At 38.8% G+C, this 14,713-nt stretch overlaps 1 protein-coding gene across 15 annotated transcripts in view; it reads left to right on the top strand.

Moving 5' to 3' along the window:
• Positions 1-278: 278 nt before the first annotated feature.
• The window catches only part of LOC143673080 (putative calcium-binding mitochondrial carrier K02F3.2), a 151,308-nt gene continuing 136,873 nt past the window's right edge, over positions 279-14,713 (top strand). For 6 of the 15 annotated variants that reach the window (XR_013170169.1, XR_013170173.1, XR_013170172.1 and 3 more), the window contains exons 1-3: positions 282-949; positions 1,423-1,518; positions 2,149-3,424. Coding sequence is in view for 6 of the 15 variants with exons in the window: in XM_077147447.1 (XP_077003562.1) it covers positions 3,326-3,424 (99 nt within the window). In the remaining 9 variants the exon portion in view is untranslated. Of the gene's footprint in view, positions 950-1,422; positions 1,519-2,148; positions 3,425-14,713 lie in introns of all 15 variants that reach the window. The other 9 variants (XR_013170180.1, XR_013170168.1, XR_013170177.1 and 6 more) reach the window with 4 other exon arrangements.

Below are 14,713 nucleotides of genomic sequence, written 5' to 3'. Positions count from 1 at the left end.
TAATGTTGGATATTGAATGAATCTAAAATTGCAAAACTCCCCCTTGCCAACACACATCCTGCCTGCCTACCTTGTTCTTCTTTCCCTCTCTCTCCCTCTCCTCCCCCCACCTCTCTGTCTTTCTCATGCATACGCCCCACATGCACCCCTTAACTCTTACCACCTTCAAACACATTATATCATTTATTTACTTATCATGTTTTTTTCTTTTATTGTCTGTCTCTCCCATTCTATGGAATATAAACTCTACAAATGCAGGAGGGATCTTTTTATTCATTGATGTGTCCCAAGTGTACGTGTCCCAAGGACACTGCCTGGCAACCAGCAGACTCTCGGTAAATATTTGTTAAATGAATGAATATTAAAGCTAATGTGGCTCTTAGAAATGATCTTGTCAAACTTTCACAGTTTATGGATGCCCAGTCTGGTCACTGTCATTTATATATCCTTTCTTTATGTTAGTCAAACCCCTTCAATCCTTAATCATCACACTTTTTATTTTTTGTGCAATTATATTGAGATATATTCACACAGAATGCCATCTTCTGAAGTATACAATTGAAGGCTCATAGTATCATCACATAGTTCATCATACATTTAACTTTTTTATCATCACATAGTTGTGTATTCATTGCCATGGTAATTTTTAGACAATTCGTGTCACTCCAGAAAAAGAAATAAAGTAAAACAACCCAAAAATCCATACACCTACTCCTACCTCTCATTCACCACTGGTATTGCAATCTTCCCCATTTTTTTAACCCCTTATCCCCCCCATTATTTAATTATTTTTGTCCTTATTCTTTTTTTTACTCATCTGCCATATCCTGGATAGACCGAGTGTCAGCCACAAGGTATTCACAATTACATGGCCATATTGTAAAAGCTATATCGTTACACAGTCATCTTCATGGATCAAGGCTGCTGGAACACAGCTCAACAATTTCAGGTACTTCACTCTAGCCACTCCACCGTAAACTTCCAAAGAGAGTTATGAGAGCAAAGGGAGAGCTGCAGCTCTCTTTAACTGTAAACTGAAAAGGGATAGTATATAAGAATATAAGCTATAACCTCCAAGAATAACCTCCAAAATAACCTCTCGACTCTGTTTGAGATCTCTCAGTTACTGAAATTTTATTTGGTCTCATTTCTCTCTTGCCCCTTTTGATCAAGAAGGCTTTCTCATTCCTGTGATGCCAGGTCCCGGCTTATCCCTGGAAGTCCTGTCCCACATTGCCAGGGAGATTTACACCTCTGGGAGTCATATCCCATGTAGTTGGGAGGGCAATGAGTTCACCTGCCAAGTTGGCTTATAGAGAGAGCCCTCATCTGAAAAACAAAAGAGATTCTCTTGGCGGGGGGGAGCGGGGGGGTCATAGCTCATAGGGATAATAATAAGTAGGGTCAACTTCTCTTTTGCAGGAATAAATTTCATAGAGGTGACCCCCAAGATTGAGGGTTCAGCCTATTTTAAATCAGTCGTCCCTACTGCTTGCGAGAATATCAGGAATTTTCCAGGTGGGGAAAGTTTCATATTTCCTCCTTTTTCCTCTAAGGGGACTTTGCAAATACTTTTTTATTTACTGCCCAAATTACTCTGGGATGTATTGGGGGAATCACACTAACCTGTACAAACCTACAAGATCTCACTCCCTATTCAAGATTCCATGCAATTATGTTAACCATCAAACATAACTATCACATGTCTCTCCCCGAGCTGTACCTTCATTGCTTCCCAAGTCACAGAGTACAGCCAGTGTAGAGCTGGACATCATTTTACAAGGTAAAGACATTCCCTTCCAAACCTCACAATTGTGACTTTTGAGAATTGAACAACACGGATGCTTTTATTTGTAAGATGGATCCTTTTAAAATCATAGTCATTTATAAGTGAAAATAATTGCATTTAATCAAGACAGTCTGTTATGTTGGACAGAGCATGGGTTTTTAGTCATTTGGGGCCCCTACCCCTTCATCTGCAAAATGTAAGTCAGGGTTTAGGTAACTTTACTTGCCTTTTCTGAACCTCAGATTTCTTGTTTTTAAAATGGGAATAATTTATTCTTTCAGGTTTTCTATTGCTACATAGCAAAGCACTCCAAAAATTTACTGACTTAAAAAAATCATTATTTTTTTTATGATTCCTAGACCATTCTGCTTCATGTACAGTCAGCTGGAGTGTTGGGACAGCTGGAAGGTCGAAGATGTCCTCATAAAAATGGCAGCCATCTGGGGTCTCAGCTGGAACTGACAGCAGGGAACCAGTTCCCCAGATGAGGCTCTCCACATTGCTGCTTGGGATTTCTCATATTACAGTATCTTGTTCCAAAGAGAGTTATGAGAGCAAAGGGAGCAGCTGCAGCTCTCTTTAAGCTAGCTGGATGCCACAGAAGGAGGGAGAAAGACTGTCTCCCAGAGTGATAAAAAAGTTGTAGCTATCATTAACTCGCTACACTAACTTTGCATGGTTATAGTCAAGATTAAATGAGATAATACATGGCTAATGATTGAGAGAGTAGATTGCCATTACCTCAAGAGAAAGGGAGCTTATTGGAGTTTGAATATGATGGGTCAAGGATCTAAACTATGTCTAGGGTTCTGGAAACTTTTGATCTTCTTTGTGACTGCTTATTTGTTTTTTCCTCTACCGATTGTTTTCCTTTGCCAAGCAGTGGAGCATCTTTCTGCTAAATATGACTTTCATTTTCTGTATATGCTTACAGTGCATTCCAATCCCAGTCCCAGGGCTTGACTCCTAATGAGAAATGATTTTAATATCTTTCTATCATTGAAAAAGAGAAATGTTCTGGTTATCTGTTGCTGCAAAGCAAATCACCCAAAAAGAGAAATGTTCTGGTTATCTGTTGCTGCAAAGAAAATCACCCAAAACAAGTTTATTATCCCTGTGGTTCTGTGGGTTAACTGGGTTCAGCTGAGCTGTTCTCACTTGGGCTCTCCATATGGTTATAGGCAGGTGGGGCTGTAATCATTTGAAGACACAACTGGGCTGGATGTCCAAGATGGTGCACTCTTGTGGCTGGCAGTGATAGTGATGCTGGCTCTCAGCTGGAAGCAACTTGGGTTATTGACCAGAGAGCCAATATATGCTATGCTAGTTTGAATCTGTATGTACCCCCAGAAAAGCCTATATTCTTTTAATCCATTCTTGTTGGGGGAGACCTGTTATGGGTGGAACCTTTTGATTAGGTTGTTCCTGTGGAGATATGACCTACCCAATTCAAGATGGGTCTTAATCCATTACTGGAGTCCTTTAAGAGAGCTCATGGAGAGAGAGAACATGCCTTGAGAGAAGCTAAGAGAGAAGATGTCCAGAGATGTTTTGGAGAGAAGGACCAGGAGATGTTGCTGTATGACTTCCTATGTGACAGAGGAGCCTCAGATGCCAGCAGCCTTTCCTGAGAAGGTATCTTCCTCTTGATACCTTAATTTTGACATTTTCATGGCCTTAGAACTATAAATTTGTAACTTAATAAATCCCCTTATAAAAGCCAGTCCATTTGTGGAATATTGCATTCTGGCAGCTTTAGCAGCCAAAACATATGCCCTCTCCATGTGGCTTGGGCTTTTCCAATCATGGCAGCTTGGTGCTAAGTGGGAGCCTCAAAGAACATTCTAAGAATCCTGGGCGGAAGTTCTAGGGCAGAATGTTGCTTCTACTGCATCCTGTTGGTCATTCAAATCACTAAGGCCAGGCCAGGGTCAAGAGAAGAGATGTTAGACTTTACCTCTCGATGGGAGTGTTCAGTTTAAGCAGAAAACGATGTTGCAGGAGGGGTATATCCTCTTTGCCTTCTACCCTAATGAATCCCATGACTTCTCCGAGGTTCTGTTGCTGGTCCTGGAACCCATTCCTGCTCCATACTGCTCTTTTTTACAGTGGGCAGAAACTCACTAAAGTAAGAACAAGCAAATGGAGATTTAAATTGACCTTAAAATGTAAGGTCGTACATCAAGTAAAATTGAAGGCTTTTGAGAATTAAGGCAGCTCTGAGAATTGGCTACTTTGTCCATTTCTTCCTCATGGCCTTTTTGTTCTCTCTCCCAGTGACTCTGTATCTCTTTGCACACCTTTTCACCATGCCAACATCTTCCTCAAGATCTTCACCTCTTCAAGAATTCCCTTCATGTTTTTGTTGGCCACCTGGCTTCTCTCTACACTGTGACCTTTTAGCTTCCTCTCATCTCTTCCCAAGCCCCAGTTAATTGGCTCAATATCATTTTGTTTTGTTTCTCATTTAAATCTTGATAAGGAAATTTGATCGGTTCACCTCCCCTGTGCACCAGGCCATGGAGCAGCCTTGAGTCATGACCCCACCCAGATATTAATGGCTTTATTTAACAACTCCATTTGTTTCAACCATGTGTAAAGGTATTCAAATCCTACTTGAACCATTTTTAGCTCCAAATTCTCTTAAGTATCCCCTGAATATAATAGTGTATGTACTTTTGTCATGAAATACAGCCAAAACCATGTTCCTTATGATTGAGCTTGAAATTTCTTGAGATTTCAGACCCAATCATTTATCAAACCAGGAAAAAAATGTCCTCATGTAATGAATACATCTGTTTTGGCACTCAGAACTGGTGAAGTGAATTGCCTGAGGTGGATTTAAGTCTTGCTTTTGTTTTTTTTTTCTTCCTATGGTTTCCTGTGGAGATGTGGCCTCACAGTATAGTTTTCTTAAGGCAGAATTTTTACTTTACTCCACAAATCTCTGTACATATACACTACTTTTACTATTATCAATATAGAATTATGTGAGGCTCAGTCATTCAGTTGTATTTCTATGAGATCTCTCCATATAGCATGTCAAATAGCTAATATTTATTATGCATTATAATGATGCTATGGAGAAAAATATTTATTTTTAATACTTACATATGTATAATCCATTTGCAGTAGAATGAAAAGCAAATGGTTACTTTTTTGTTAATATTATTATAAATTATTTACTGAGAGAATTTTTTGCCTTCTACCCAAAAATGTAGGACTATATTGTAAATTTTCATTTGTGCTTTCACTTTATCCCTGTCTTCCAATTCCATTTGACTCCAAGACTTAAAAACTTTGTTAGATATGAATGTGTGACCTGCTCTTTTTATCAGATAAAATCACTGCTTCGCCATTTGGGAATATCTTCCTTTATAACTTTGTGCTGACTGCTAATTACATCTTGAAGTACCTTGGGTAAATGTTGACTTAACTGAGAATTATAACCTCTGAAGCCAGTGCCCATGTCTTACTGTATATTTCTGTGACTAGCATTGCATCAGATAGCATGGGTCACTTAAAAATATTTATCGAATGCCTAAATGCTTAACTAGAAGGTGTTGGTGATGAAGGCAGTTATGAAAATTTAAAGCAAGGAAAGTTGCTTCATATGCATAGTTAATATTATCTTAGAAACAGTTGTCCAGAGGAGAGGCATCAACTGTAGGGCTGGGGTGAGGGAGTGTGTATGTGTGTAGGAAGTGAAGGGCTCTAGGAAATGGCAGTAACCATGCCTATATACTGCCTGCCCAGTATAAATTTGCCATTCTTCAGAACTAGAGATCTATTTTGATCTCCAGAAAGATCTCCCATTTATTTTATTGTTTGATTTAGTTCCAAAGAATGGCAAATTTATACCCCCACATATATTCAGAGCATTAATAAAGGATAAAGATAAATAGCTTGGAGCCATCGGTTGGTATAACTTACGCATTCTGCTTATGTTTTTGTAGAAAGGATTTTATCAATAGTTAACATATGAAATAATCATGTCAGAATCATAAAGGTATATATGAAAGGTAGGCTTTAAAAATAAGCAAAAATGTTACCAATAACAGTATCTAAGTGTGGATGTTTCTGAGAAACTGAGGAGGCAGCTCCATCACAGTTTTCCCCAGAAGGCTTCTAGGGCGTGGGTCTAAGGCAGTGACTGGAATAGAATTCTGCCTACTTGCTTGCCTGCTTCAGTGAGGAACTTTCACCCTAATTTTTATTTGGACCAAGGACAAAAATAAGAAACATCTGATGGCACAAAGGATCCATAGGTATAGCCTGCCTGATAAAAGGCTGCCTCTGGTGGCTCAGAGATGTCATCTTATTAGGGGAAAGTCTGACTCCTGAAACAGATATTGGCCCAACTCCCTGCCTCTTTTCTATTTTGTACTGTTTCACCTCTTTGGGAAAGTCTCAGAGTTGTTTGATCTGACACAGTTCAGACATTGGGCCTTATTTCTAGTTTTCTAATAAATCAGGGAAATATTTAATAATTAATTATAGATAGAGGTTATGATATGAAAATATGCAGAGAGATTAGGCAATAGGTTTCAAACAGTTAAGACACATTAGACGTTGAAAGTCTGTAAATCATTAAATGATTCTGGTAGTTGTAATCAAAATAGACATGTATAGCACACAGAGCCCTAATGTTAACATATTTGACAGGTCCGTAGATTAATTGCTTTGTAATGTCAGTCAGATAGATTCCACTCTGGTTTCTTAGCCAGGCTTCTGTGGGCCTATTAAAACCCTATGAAGTTGAAAATATGAAATTTAATGTTTCTAAAACTTGTAAACAGAATAGGTTTCTTCTGCTCTACCATGTGGTTACAAAATTAAGAAAAGGAAATTTCAATTTGTTATCTGTCTCAAAGCAAGTTTTTTCTAAAGTTGTTTTCAAAGTTGTTAATCCACTAACTGCAAATTTTTTTTTACTTAAGGGAAGAATTAATTTGAATGCTAAAAGGAGAAGAATCCCATTTTGCTTTGTTTAGAGAAATGCATTTAGTCATACAGGTGTAAGAGAGTTTGAGAGGTCCTTTTCAAATTCCAGTGAGGAATCCTGGCTCTCGTGAGGGCCCGGGTTCACACTCTCGCTTGAGAGCTGGATGAAGTCAGTGGCCACCCCACCTTTGCCAACTTCTCTGTGAGGTTGCTGAATTCCTGCCTGTCTTCAGCACTTGTAATGCTGCTATGGGCAGTATGTTTTAATTTGATCCACCCATTGCTTGTTTGCTGATTATCTCTTTTTCGTCTGTGGTCTTTATATATGATGATAATTCTTGCACTACATATAAGTTATTTTCATGTCTCCATTTTTGCTGCATTTAAATACAACATTGAGTTAGTGGAAAATTCACTGTAGCTTAGATTTCTTTAAAAATCTTTATTTTCCAATTTATTCAAATATCGCATACTGTCATTGCTTGAGCAATCCTTTTATGTGCAATGTAAATTATTAGACATTTACTAGTATAAACCTTACTTGTAGTTACAGTTTTATTTGTGACCAAATAATCAAAATAATGTATTTGGGTTTTAGTTAAAAAAAAGTATATTTCATAACTTCCTATTAATCTATTTTTGACACCTGTAAGCACACATCTTAGAATGTCAGTGTGCAATTAGATATTCTTAGCACATGTCACTTGTGAAAAGTGCTTTAAATCTAAGTACATTCAATTGAGCATAATTAAAATATCAAGATACATATTTTTCATATACATTTTTCCACTTAATTTTTTAAGCAGCTGTAAGTATCTTGTGAATTCAAATTAAAATGAAGTGATCAAATTGCAGTTATATTTAATGCTTTTAGTCTAAAAAATAGGAGAGATTATGTGAAATAAAATGATCAGCTGACATGTTTTTGTGGACAACAGATTGATAACAGTTTTGTTTTGTTAAATGCCAGACTTAATATTGGTTGAATATTCTTAGAGTGCTTTGGGGAACAAAAATCCTAAGAAAGAATGGTTTTTCATCTTGTGAGTTCTTTTGACTTGTGTTCCCAAGCCCTAGAATGCTTTCAAGTACAATCTCTGTTAGTACAGAAGCTTCAGAGGAAGGTTCTTTAGTTTGTAGCAGGTGAAAGAAAATGTATTACGGAGAAATATAAAGTGGGTGTGAGATAAGATGCCGAGAACTCCTGAATTGACCCTTTAGATAATGTAAGTTAGTCTGCCAATATTTCCTATGATAATAAGCAAGTATGTTTTAAGGTACACGTTCTTTAAATCTTACTTATTCACAATTGTTAGCCCTCAAGTATGTGGAATCATTTTAATGAAAGTCACTACTCTTGAAATCTTAGAGAAATTGGGACAGGACACTAGGATTCTGTATTTTGTCATCTAAGTATTTGATTTTTTGAAATTCTGTTTTTAAAAAAGAAACAGATATATTACTTCTCACAGTAGAGTTGCCCATTCAGAATCACAAGTTTCAACAATGAAGTAAATCATTATATAACATAGTCAGAGGAATTTGGATGGTAGACACTTGAGGAAGAGAAGAAGTCAAGCTTTCAGAAGCACTTCAGCACTGAGCCGAAGAAAGCTGTGTTAGGAGCCACATGTCAAGTTCTCTGCAGACTACCTATATCTAGCCCATATCATAGAGGGGGTTTTAGAAGAAAACTCTTATCATTTTATTTTGAGACATGAGTCCTGAATCGTGTGAGAAACTAGAGAGCATTTGGAAATAATGATGCTCTGTGTCAATAGAGTTCTATTTATTGGAGGAGCTTGCGCTTCTTTCTGACACAGTTGTAGCTTTCCCATCCCATTTCTCTTCCTAGTTGTTTTCAGCCCTCCTGGATGCAAAGGTAAATTCACTAAGATCAGATATATACCTTAGACAGCAGTCACAATTGCTGAAACTGTCCTATGGAGATGTGAACTTTAACTTGCATTGGTAGAGAGGCAAGGCATCCAGCAACCTCTTGGGACCACTTTTAAGATCAAAAAGATACTATTGACTTTGAAGATAAAGGGCAATTGTATTGCCTTTCTTATATGTTTTTTTGCCTGGCCAGAGATAGCATGCACTGTGCATTGTCTTTAGTAGTGGGGAAGCTTTTGTGCTACATCTATTCTATTTTCTTTTTCTTGGTCTCTGTCATAACCAGTGGGTGCATAGTAATCTTCTAGTGTTGGGGGCAGCACACACCTGAATGGATCAGGGGAGACCAGTTCCATGAATGTAGCATTGCATACTCTCTGCTGGCTATTGGGCCATTGTTATTTTTACTGGTGCCTACAACAGGACAGGAATGCCCATTTCTCAATAATAGAAGTGTTTAAAAAATTACAATACCCACATTTTGTGGCTCTTGTAAGCCTCCCCTATAGGGTAAGTGCACAATTAATTTGGTTGAAAGCATAAATATCATTCAGGTTGAAGTTTCACTTTACAGGTGTCATAAATTGGGGGTGGGTAGGTTAGGTGATTTGCAGGTGTTTATTGACACATGGATCCAGCCCCCTTCTCTCCAGTGCCCAGGCCAAGGCTGCCAGCCAGGAAGCCATGCCTGTACCTGACAGTTGCTTCCATTTCTTGACCGATTGCTCTCCAGCAGACAACTGCTGGGAAGTGTGTACATGTTTCCTTAGTCACTCCTCACAGTGAGTCTGTGAGGTGGGGTGGTCCCTGTGCTGCAGGTGAGAAGTCTCAGACTTGGCAAATTTGAAGCACTCGGCCAAGGTAACATAGAGAAGAAATGTTAAAGCCTGGATTTTAATCCAGGCTTGTCTGACTCCTTTGCACCTATCCTGAGCCACTCTGCTGTACTTAGGTAAAACCTACATCACTAAAACATTTTGTGTGCCCACTTGACGAAAATAAACTAGATACACGTTTCTGAGTCTACAGTAGTCATCAAGGATTTAGATGTAATGTGCTGTGACTTGGGTGATTTTACTGCTTATTGGCCTGGGTTCCTCATAATTTATTGACTAATCTACAAAGAAAGAAGCTGATGCATCTGATGATCAATTATATTGTATGTAGGAAAAATCTCTCTTCCATGTTTCTTAAAGTACTTGAGCATCTCTGAATTATTTATCTCCTTTAGGCAGAATCTTTCTACATCTTGGGATCAGATTAATTCAAGATTCAGGCAGGTAGTGTTTTGAAATATGAAAGAAAAAAACAAAAATGGATCTGTTGTAAATCAGTTCAGGCCTTTGACAATAGGGAAATCAGCATAATATTTTTGAGGTTGGATTGAGAATTGAGCCAGCCTGGGTTCAAAATCTGGCTCTGTCTTAGACAAAATTCCATGTTTCTGTTTCCTCATCTCCAGAACCATGGGTGCCCCAGGTGAGCATTGTTAGGTGTGTGAGGGAAATAATTTCTTTGAAGAATCTAGCACACTACCTGGGGCATAGGACATACTTGTCAAATGTCTGACTCTCACTCTTCCAGAAGAAGAGAGGAGGAGAGAGCAAAAAAGGGCTCTGGTCATTCAGAGAGCTATGCCTTCTTTCTGATCATACACTTGGGCAGTTTGTTCTTAAGAAGTAAGTCTCAGGATGACTGCCCCCACCCGGGGGAAAGGAAACCATATGTTCCCACAGAGCAACCTAGAGGCCAGACCTGTAGTACATTGTTAAAAGGCTGACTGGAAATAACCAGTCTAGAGGTCACTGTGGTGAGAGCTGCCACATGCTAGAAGAAAGGCTGCAGCCTTCCGGCCACATAAAGTCAGAAGAATAGGACTAGCTAGTGCAAGGACAAACGAAGGAAGGAAGAGGGAAAACACCCAAGTAGGCAGGAGCAGTTGGAGTCTACAACTGGGCTACCTTCTCTGCTGGGAGAGGCTTCGTGGGCATGAACCACACCTTGAAAATGTAGACATCACAGAAAAACTTCCACAAATGATAAGAGAGAATTCCCGTATCAACCACTGAATTTTATGCAACAGAATTTTAGTCTGCATGGTTTTGGTTGCTAGTACTTTCAGAGTCCAGGAATTTCTCCAGCATACAAAACCTCTTGGTTAATGACTTTACTCTGTAAATAAAGAGGAGATAGAAACAAGAATGCTGGGAAGCCAGAGTCAATAGAAGTTGGAGACTATGCAGAGGTATGATGAACTGTACTCTTTTTTAGCATCTATGGGTTTGTGCTGAAGTACATCAAACCCACTTCCTTAGTCTCCACCTTCTAAACAAAAAAGATTAGGAAACCGTAGTATCTTATTAGATGCTACCAAATAACGTGCATTGGGCAGGGAATTACAGATAGTAAGGGCTCCAGCACTGTCACTGATTGTGTAACTGGATAGCAAGCATGTCTTATGTACCTTTTCAGGGTACTCAATGGCCTTTCATATTTGAATCTTTTCATTTATCTAGTCTTGTGCTAAATGTCATAAATGCATGTTAATGTATACTGGAATAAGTTTCTTTTAGTTCAGAGCATTTCCTAACTGTCTTCACATGTCTTTAGGAAGCCCTGTTGGGATTTTGCTTTAGAGGATTGCTTTGAATTTTAAATTAATCTATACAAAAACTGACATCTTTACAACATTTGACTATTATATTAATTTGCAGGAAAATTGTCATTTTTATAGCATTTGCATTTTACATTACTTTACAGGCAAATTGATGTCTTTACAACATGGAGACTCCCAAAGGACAATACTTGTTTCTCCAATATTGAAATCTTTTATGCCCCTTAAAAATATCTGTATTTTTCTTCTTTTTGGTTCTTTATGTTAGATTACTCCATGTGTTTTAGTTTCTCAAGTGCTAAAACAAATACTGCACAATGGGTCTGTGCCAGTTTGAATCTGTTATGTACCCCAGAAAAGCCATGTCCTTTAGTCATCATTCAGTTTTGCTGGTTAGGATCTTTTTTATTGTTTCCATGGAGATCTGACCCACCCAATTGTGGGTGGTAACTTTTGATTAGATGGTTTCCATGGAGATGTGTCTCCAGCTATTCAAGGTGGGGTTGCTTATTAGAGCCCTTTAAGAGGGAAACATTTTGGAAAAAGCTTTAGAGCCAGGAGCCAACAGAATGGACAGAGCACCAGGGAAGCCATTGAAGAAGCCTGGAGAAAAAGTTAGCAGATGTCACCATGTGCCTGTCCAGCTGAGAGAGAAGTCACAAACATAATCGTATTTCTTGAACCAAGATATCTTTCCCTGGATTCCTTAATTTGGACATTTTCATAGCCTTAGAAATGTAAACTTGCAACTTAATAAATTAAAAAAAAACTGTCCGCTTTCTGGTATATCATATTTCAGCAGCTTATAAACTAGAACAGGGTTGACTTAACAACAAGAATCTTTTGGCTTCTGTTTCAGAAGCTTGAAAACTTGCTTCCTCTCAGAACCAATATCTTCTGGCTAGACAGCAATTTTTAGTATTCCTTAGCTTTTCTATCACATGACAGTGCACATGGTGTGCTGGTTTGAAAGAATGTATGTCCCCTAGAAAAGCCATGTTTTAATCAAAATCCAATTTCATAAAGGTAGAATAGTTAGTATTCAATACTGAATGTTTGAAACTGAAATCAGATCATCTCTCTGTAGATGTAATTTAATCAAGAGTGGTTGTTAAGCTGGATTAGGTGATGACATGTCTCCACTCATTTGGGTGGGTCTTGATAAGTCTGGAGTGCTATAAAAGAGGAAACATTTTGGAGAATGAGAGATTCAGAGAGAGCAGAGCAGAACAACATAGCCACAAGAAGCAGAGTCCATCAGCCAGTGACCTTTGGAGGTGAAGAAGGGAAATGTCTCCTGGGGAGCTTCATGAAACAGGAAGCCAGAAGAAAAAGCTGGTAGATGATGCCATGTTCACCATGTGCCCTTCCAGATGAGTGAGGAACCCTGATCATGTTCAACATGTGCCTTTCCAGATGAGAGAGAAACTGACTGTGTCTGCCATTTGTCTTCTCACTTGAGAGAGAAACCCTGAACTTCATCAGCCTTCTTGAACCAAGGTATCTTTCCTTGGATGCCTTAGATTGGACAGTTCTATAGACTTGTTTTAATTGGGACATTTTCTCAGCCTTGAGACTGTAAACTAGCAACTTATTAGATTCCCTTTTTAAAAAGCCATTCTGTTTCTGGTGTATTGCATTCTGGCAGCTAGCAAACTAAAACACAGGGCAACATTATCCAGGTTTCGTTGACTTCAGGTTTTGGCTGCCCCCCATAGCTTCTCTTTTTGTTTCCAGTTTCCTTTGCTTATAAGAACTTCAGCCATATTGGATTAAGGCCCACCCTCACTCAGTGTGGGCATCTTAACTAATAACATCTTCACTGATTGCTCTGTGAAACTGGTATGGAAATCGGTTTTGAAAACTGAGTGAAGTAGTGGATTCATTCACTTCCATGTACTTTTTTAGAGTGAAAAACTGCCTTTTTTACAGAACATTCACCTAGTGCTTGTGTTACCAGTAAGGAAGACAGCATCTTCAAAGGTGCTATTTACAAATGGGTTCAAACCCACAGGACCAGGGGTTGGGACCTAAACATGCCTTTTGTTGGGAAGTCATTCAATTTCTAACAGCTTGTTAATGCCACTTGTAAGAAAAAAAAGTTTTTAACATGTAAGATTTTTTTCTGTAGCAGCTTCATATTTTTCCTCTAAAAATAAGTGGCATTAAAATTTTCAGCACCCCCTCCCCTACTTTTTGGTATGCTGTAAGGCGGGTTCACATTTCATTATGTTTCCATGTGAGTATCCTGTTACTGCTGCAACATTTGTTGAATTTTTGTTTGCTGTATTTTGTTTGTTTTTTGGCAAAATTGTATGGACTGGAAATCGAACCTGGGTTTCCTGCATGGTGGTGAGAATTCTGCCACTGAACTACTCTTGCACCCCCCTCCCTTTTTTTTAATGTTACAATTTTTTACTTTTTGGTCATCCTGGCCTTAATATACAGTGCTAATCCAGTGGGCAATAAAATTCTCTTGTTCATTATCTGATAATAGCCTAGATGGCAATTCCTGTGGCGCTGAGCTTAATCATTCCTTGTCTGCAGTAGTGGCCACATAGTGGCTCTCAGAGAACCTTCTGTGGAGCTACCTCTAGCTTTGTGTTCCTTAGAGCTGGGTGCAGAGAAGTGGCCTAAAGAGCAACCCAGGAGCCTTGCCAGCTGTCTTCTAGTCTGTTTGCTTGCAGTTGAAGGATAGAATGTGTTGGTGGTTCTATATGAACTCATCTTTAGCCACCAGTAACTACCTCCTTTTGTAACCTGTATTTTAGATAGGACTAACTTTACCATAACTTCTGTGGAGAGCCAGGATAATATTTTATCATTGATCCCAATGGGTCTCTTTTTGCTGCTATTTTGTTTTAATGCTTCAGAGCTTTAGTTGTGTCTCTGTGTGTCAGATCCTGACCCATTTGATTCTATTTTTCTTTATCTTTGAAGCATAAATGGTAAGAACAACTATTAATTGTTAGTTTCTACTCTGAAACTAAAGTATCCCCAACTTTGTGAGTGTCGTGAAAGCAAATCTTCAGGCTTTGTGTCCTACCCATCCATCCTCCCCCCTCCTGCCTGTTCCCCATCCCCCAGAACCTGTACTGTTTTGCTTAAGCATGACATAATTACATGGCTCTGTTTTATCTTCCCCACCCCCACCCCAGATCTTTCCCACTTCATTAACCTAAATAAATCTTCATTCTGCTTTCTTTGCTCCCATGAACAGCTATCATTTTCATTTCCTTCACTCGAAAGTGTAGACTACACAAGCTTTCAGCATTCACTCTACAGTACTCTCCTCTGGGCTTCATAGGTCACTCCATCCATTGTTTTCACCTCCCTGTGACAGTAAACATGCTGGTCATTTCACCTTTGCCCTATGGAAGCTTTCTTTCTTAAATCCCATGAGTTAATCACTGTAAACTGAGGTCTACAGCAGAGGTCTCACCCCTAGTCTGTTCCTACCATATATC

Source organism: Tamandua tetradactyla, unplaced genomic scaffold (assembly GCF_023851605.1).
Source record: "Tamandua tetradactyla isolate mTamTet1 unplaced genomic scaffold, mTamTet1.pri scaffold_110_ctg1, whole genome shotgun sequence".
In the NCBI taxonomy this organism is placed as follows: Eukaryota; Metazoa; Chordata; class Mammalia; order Pilosa; family Myrmecophagidae; genus Tamandua; species Tamandua tetradactyla.
This window is presented reverse-complemented; position numbering and strand designations above follow the sequence as displayed.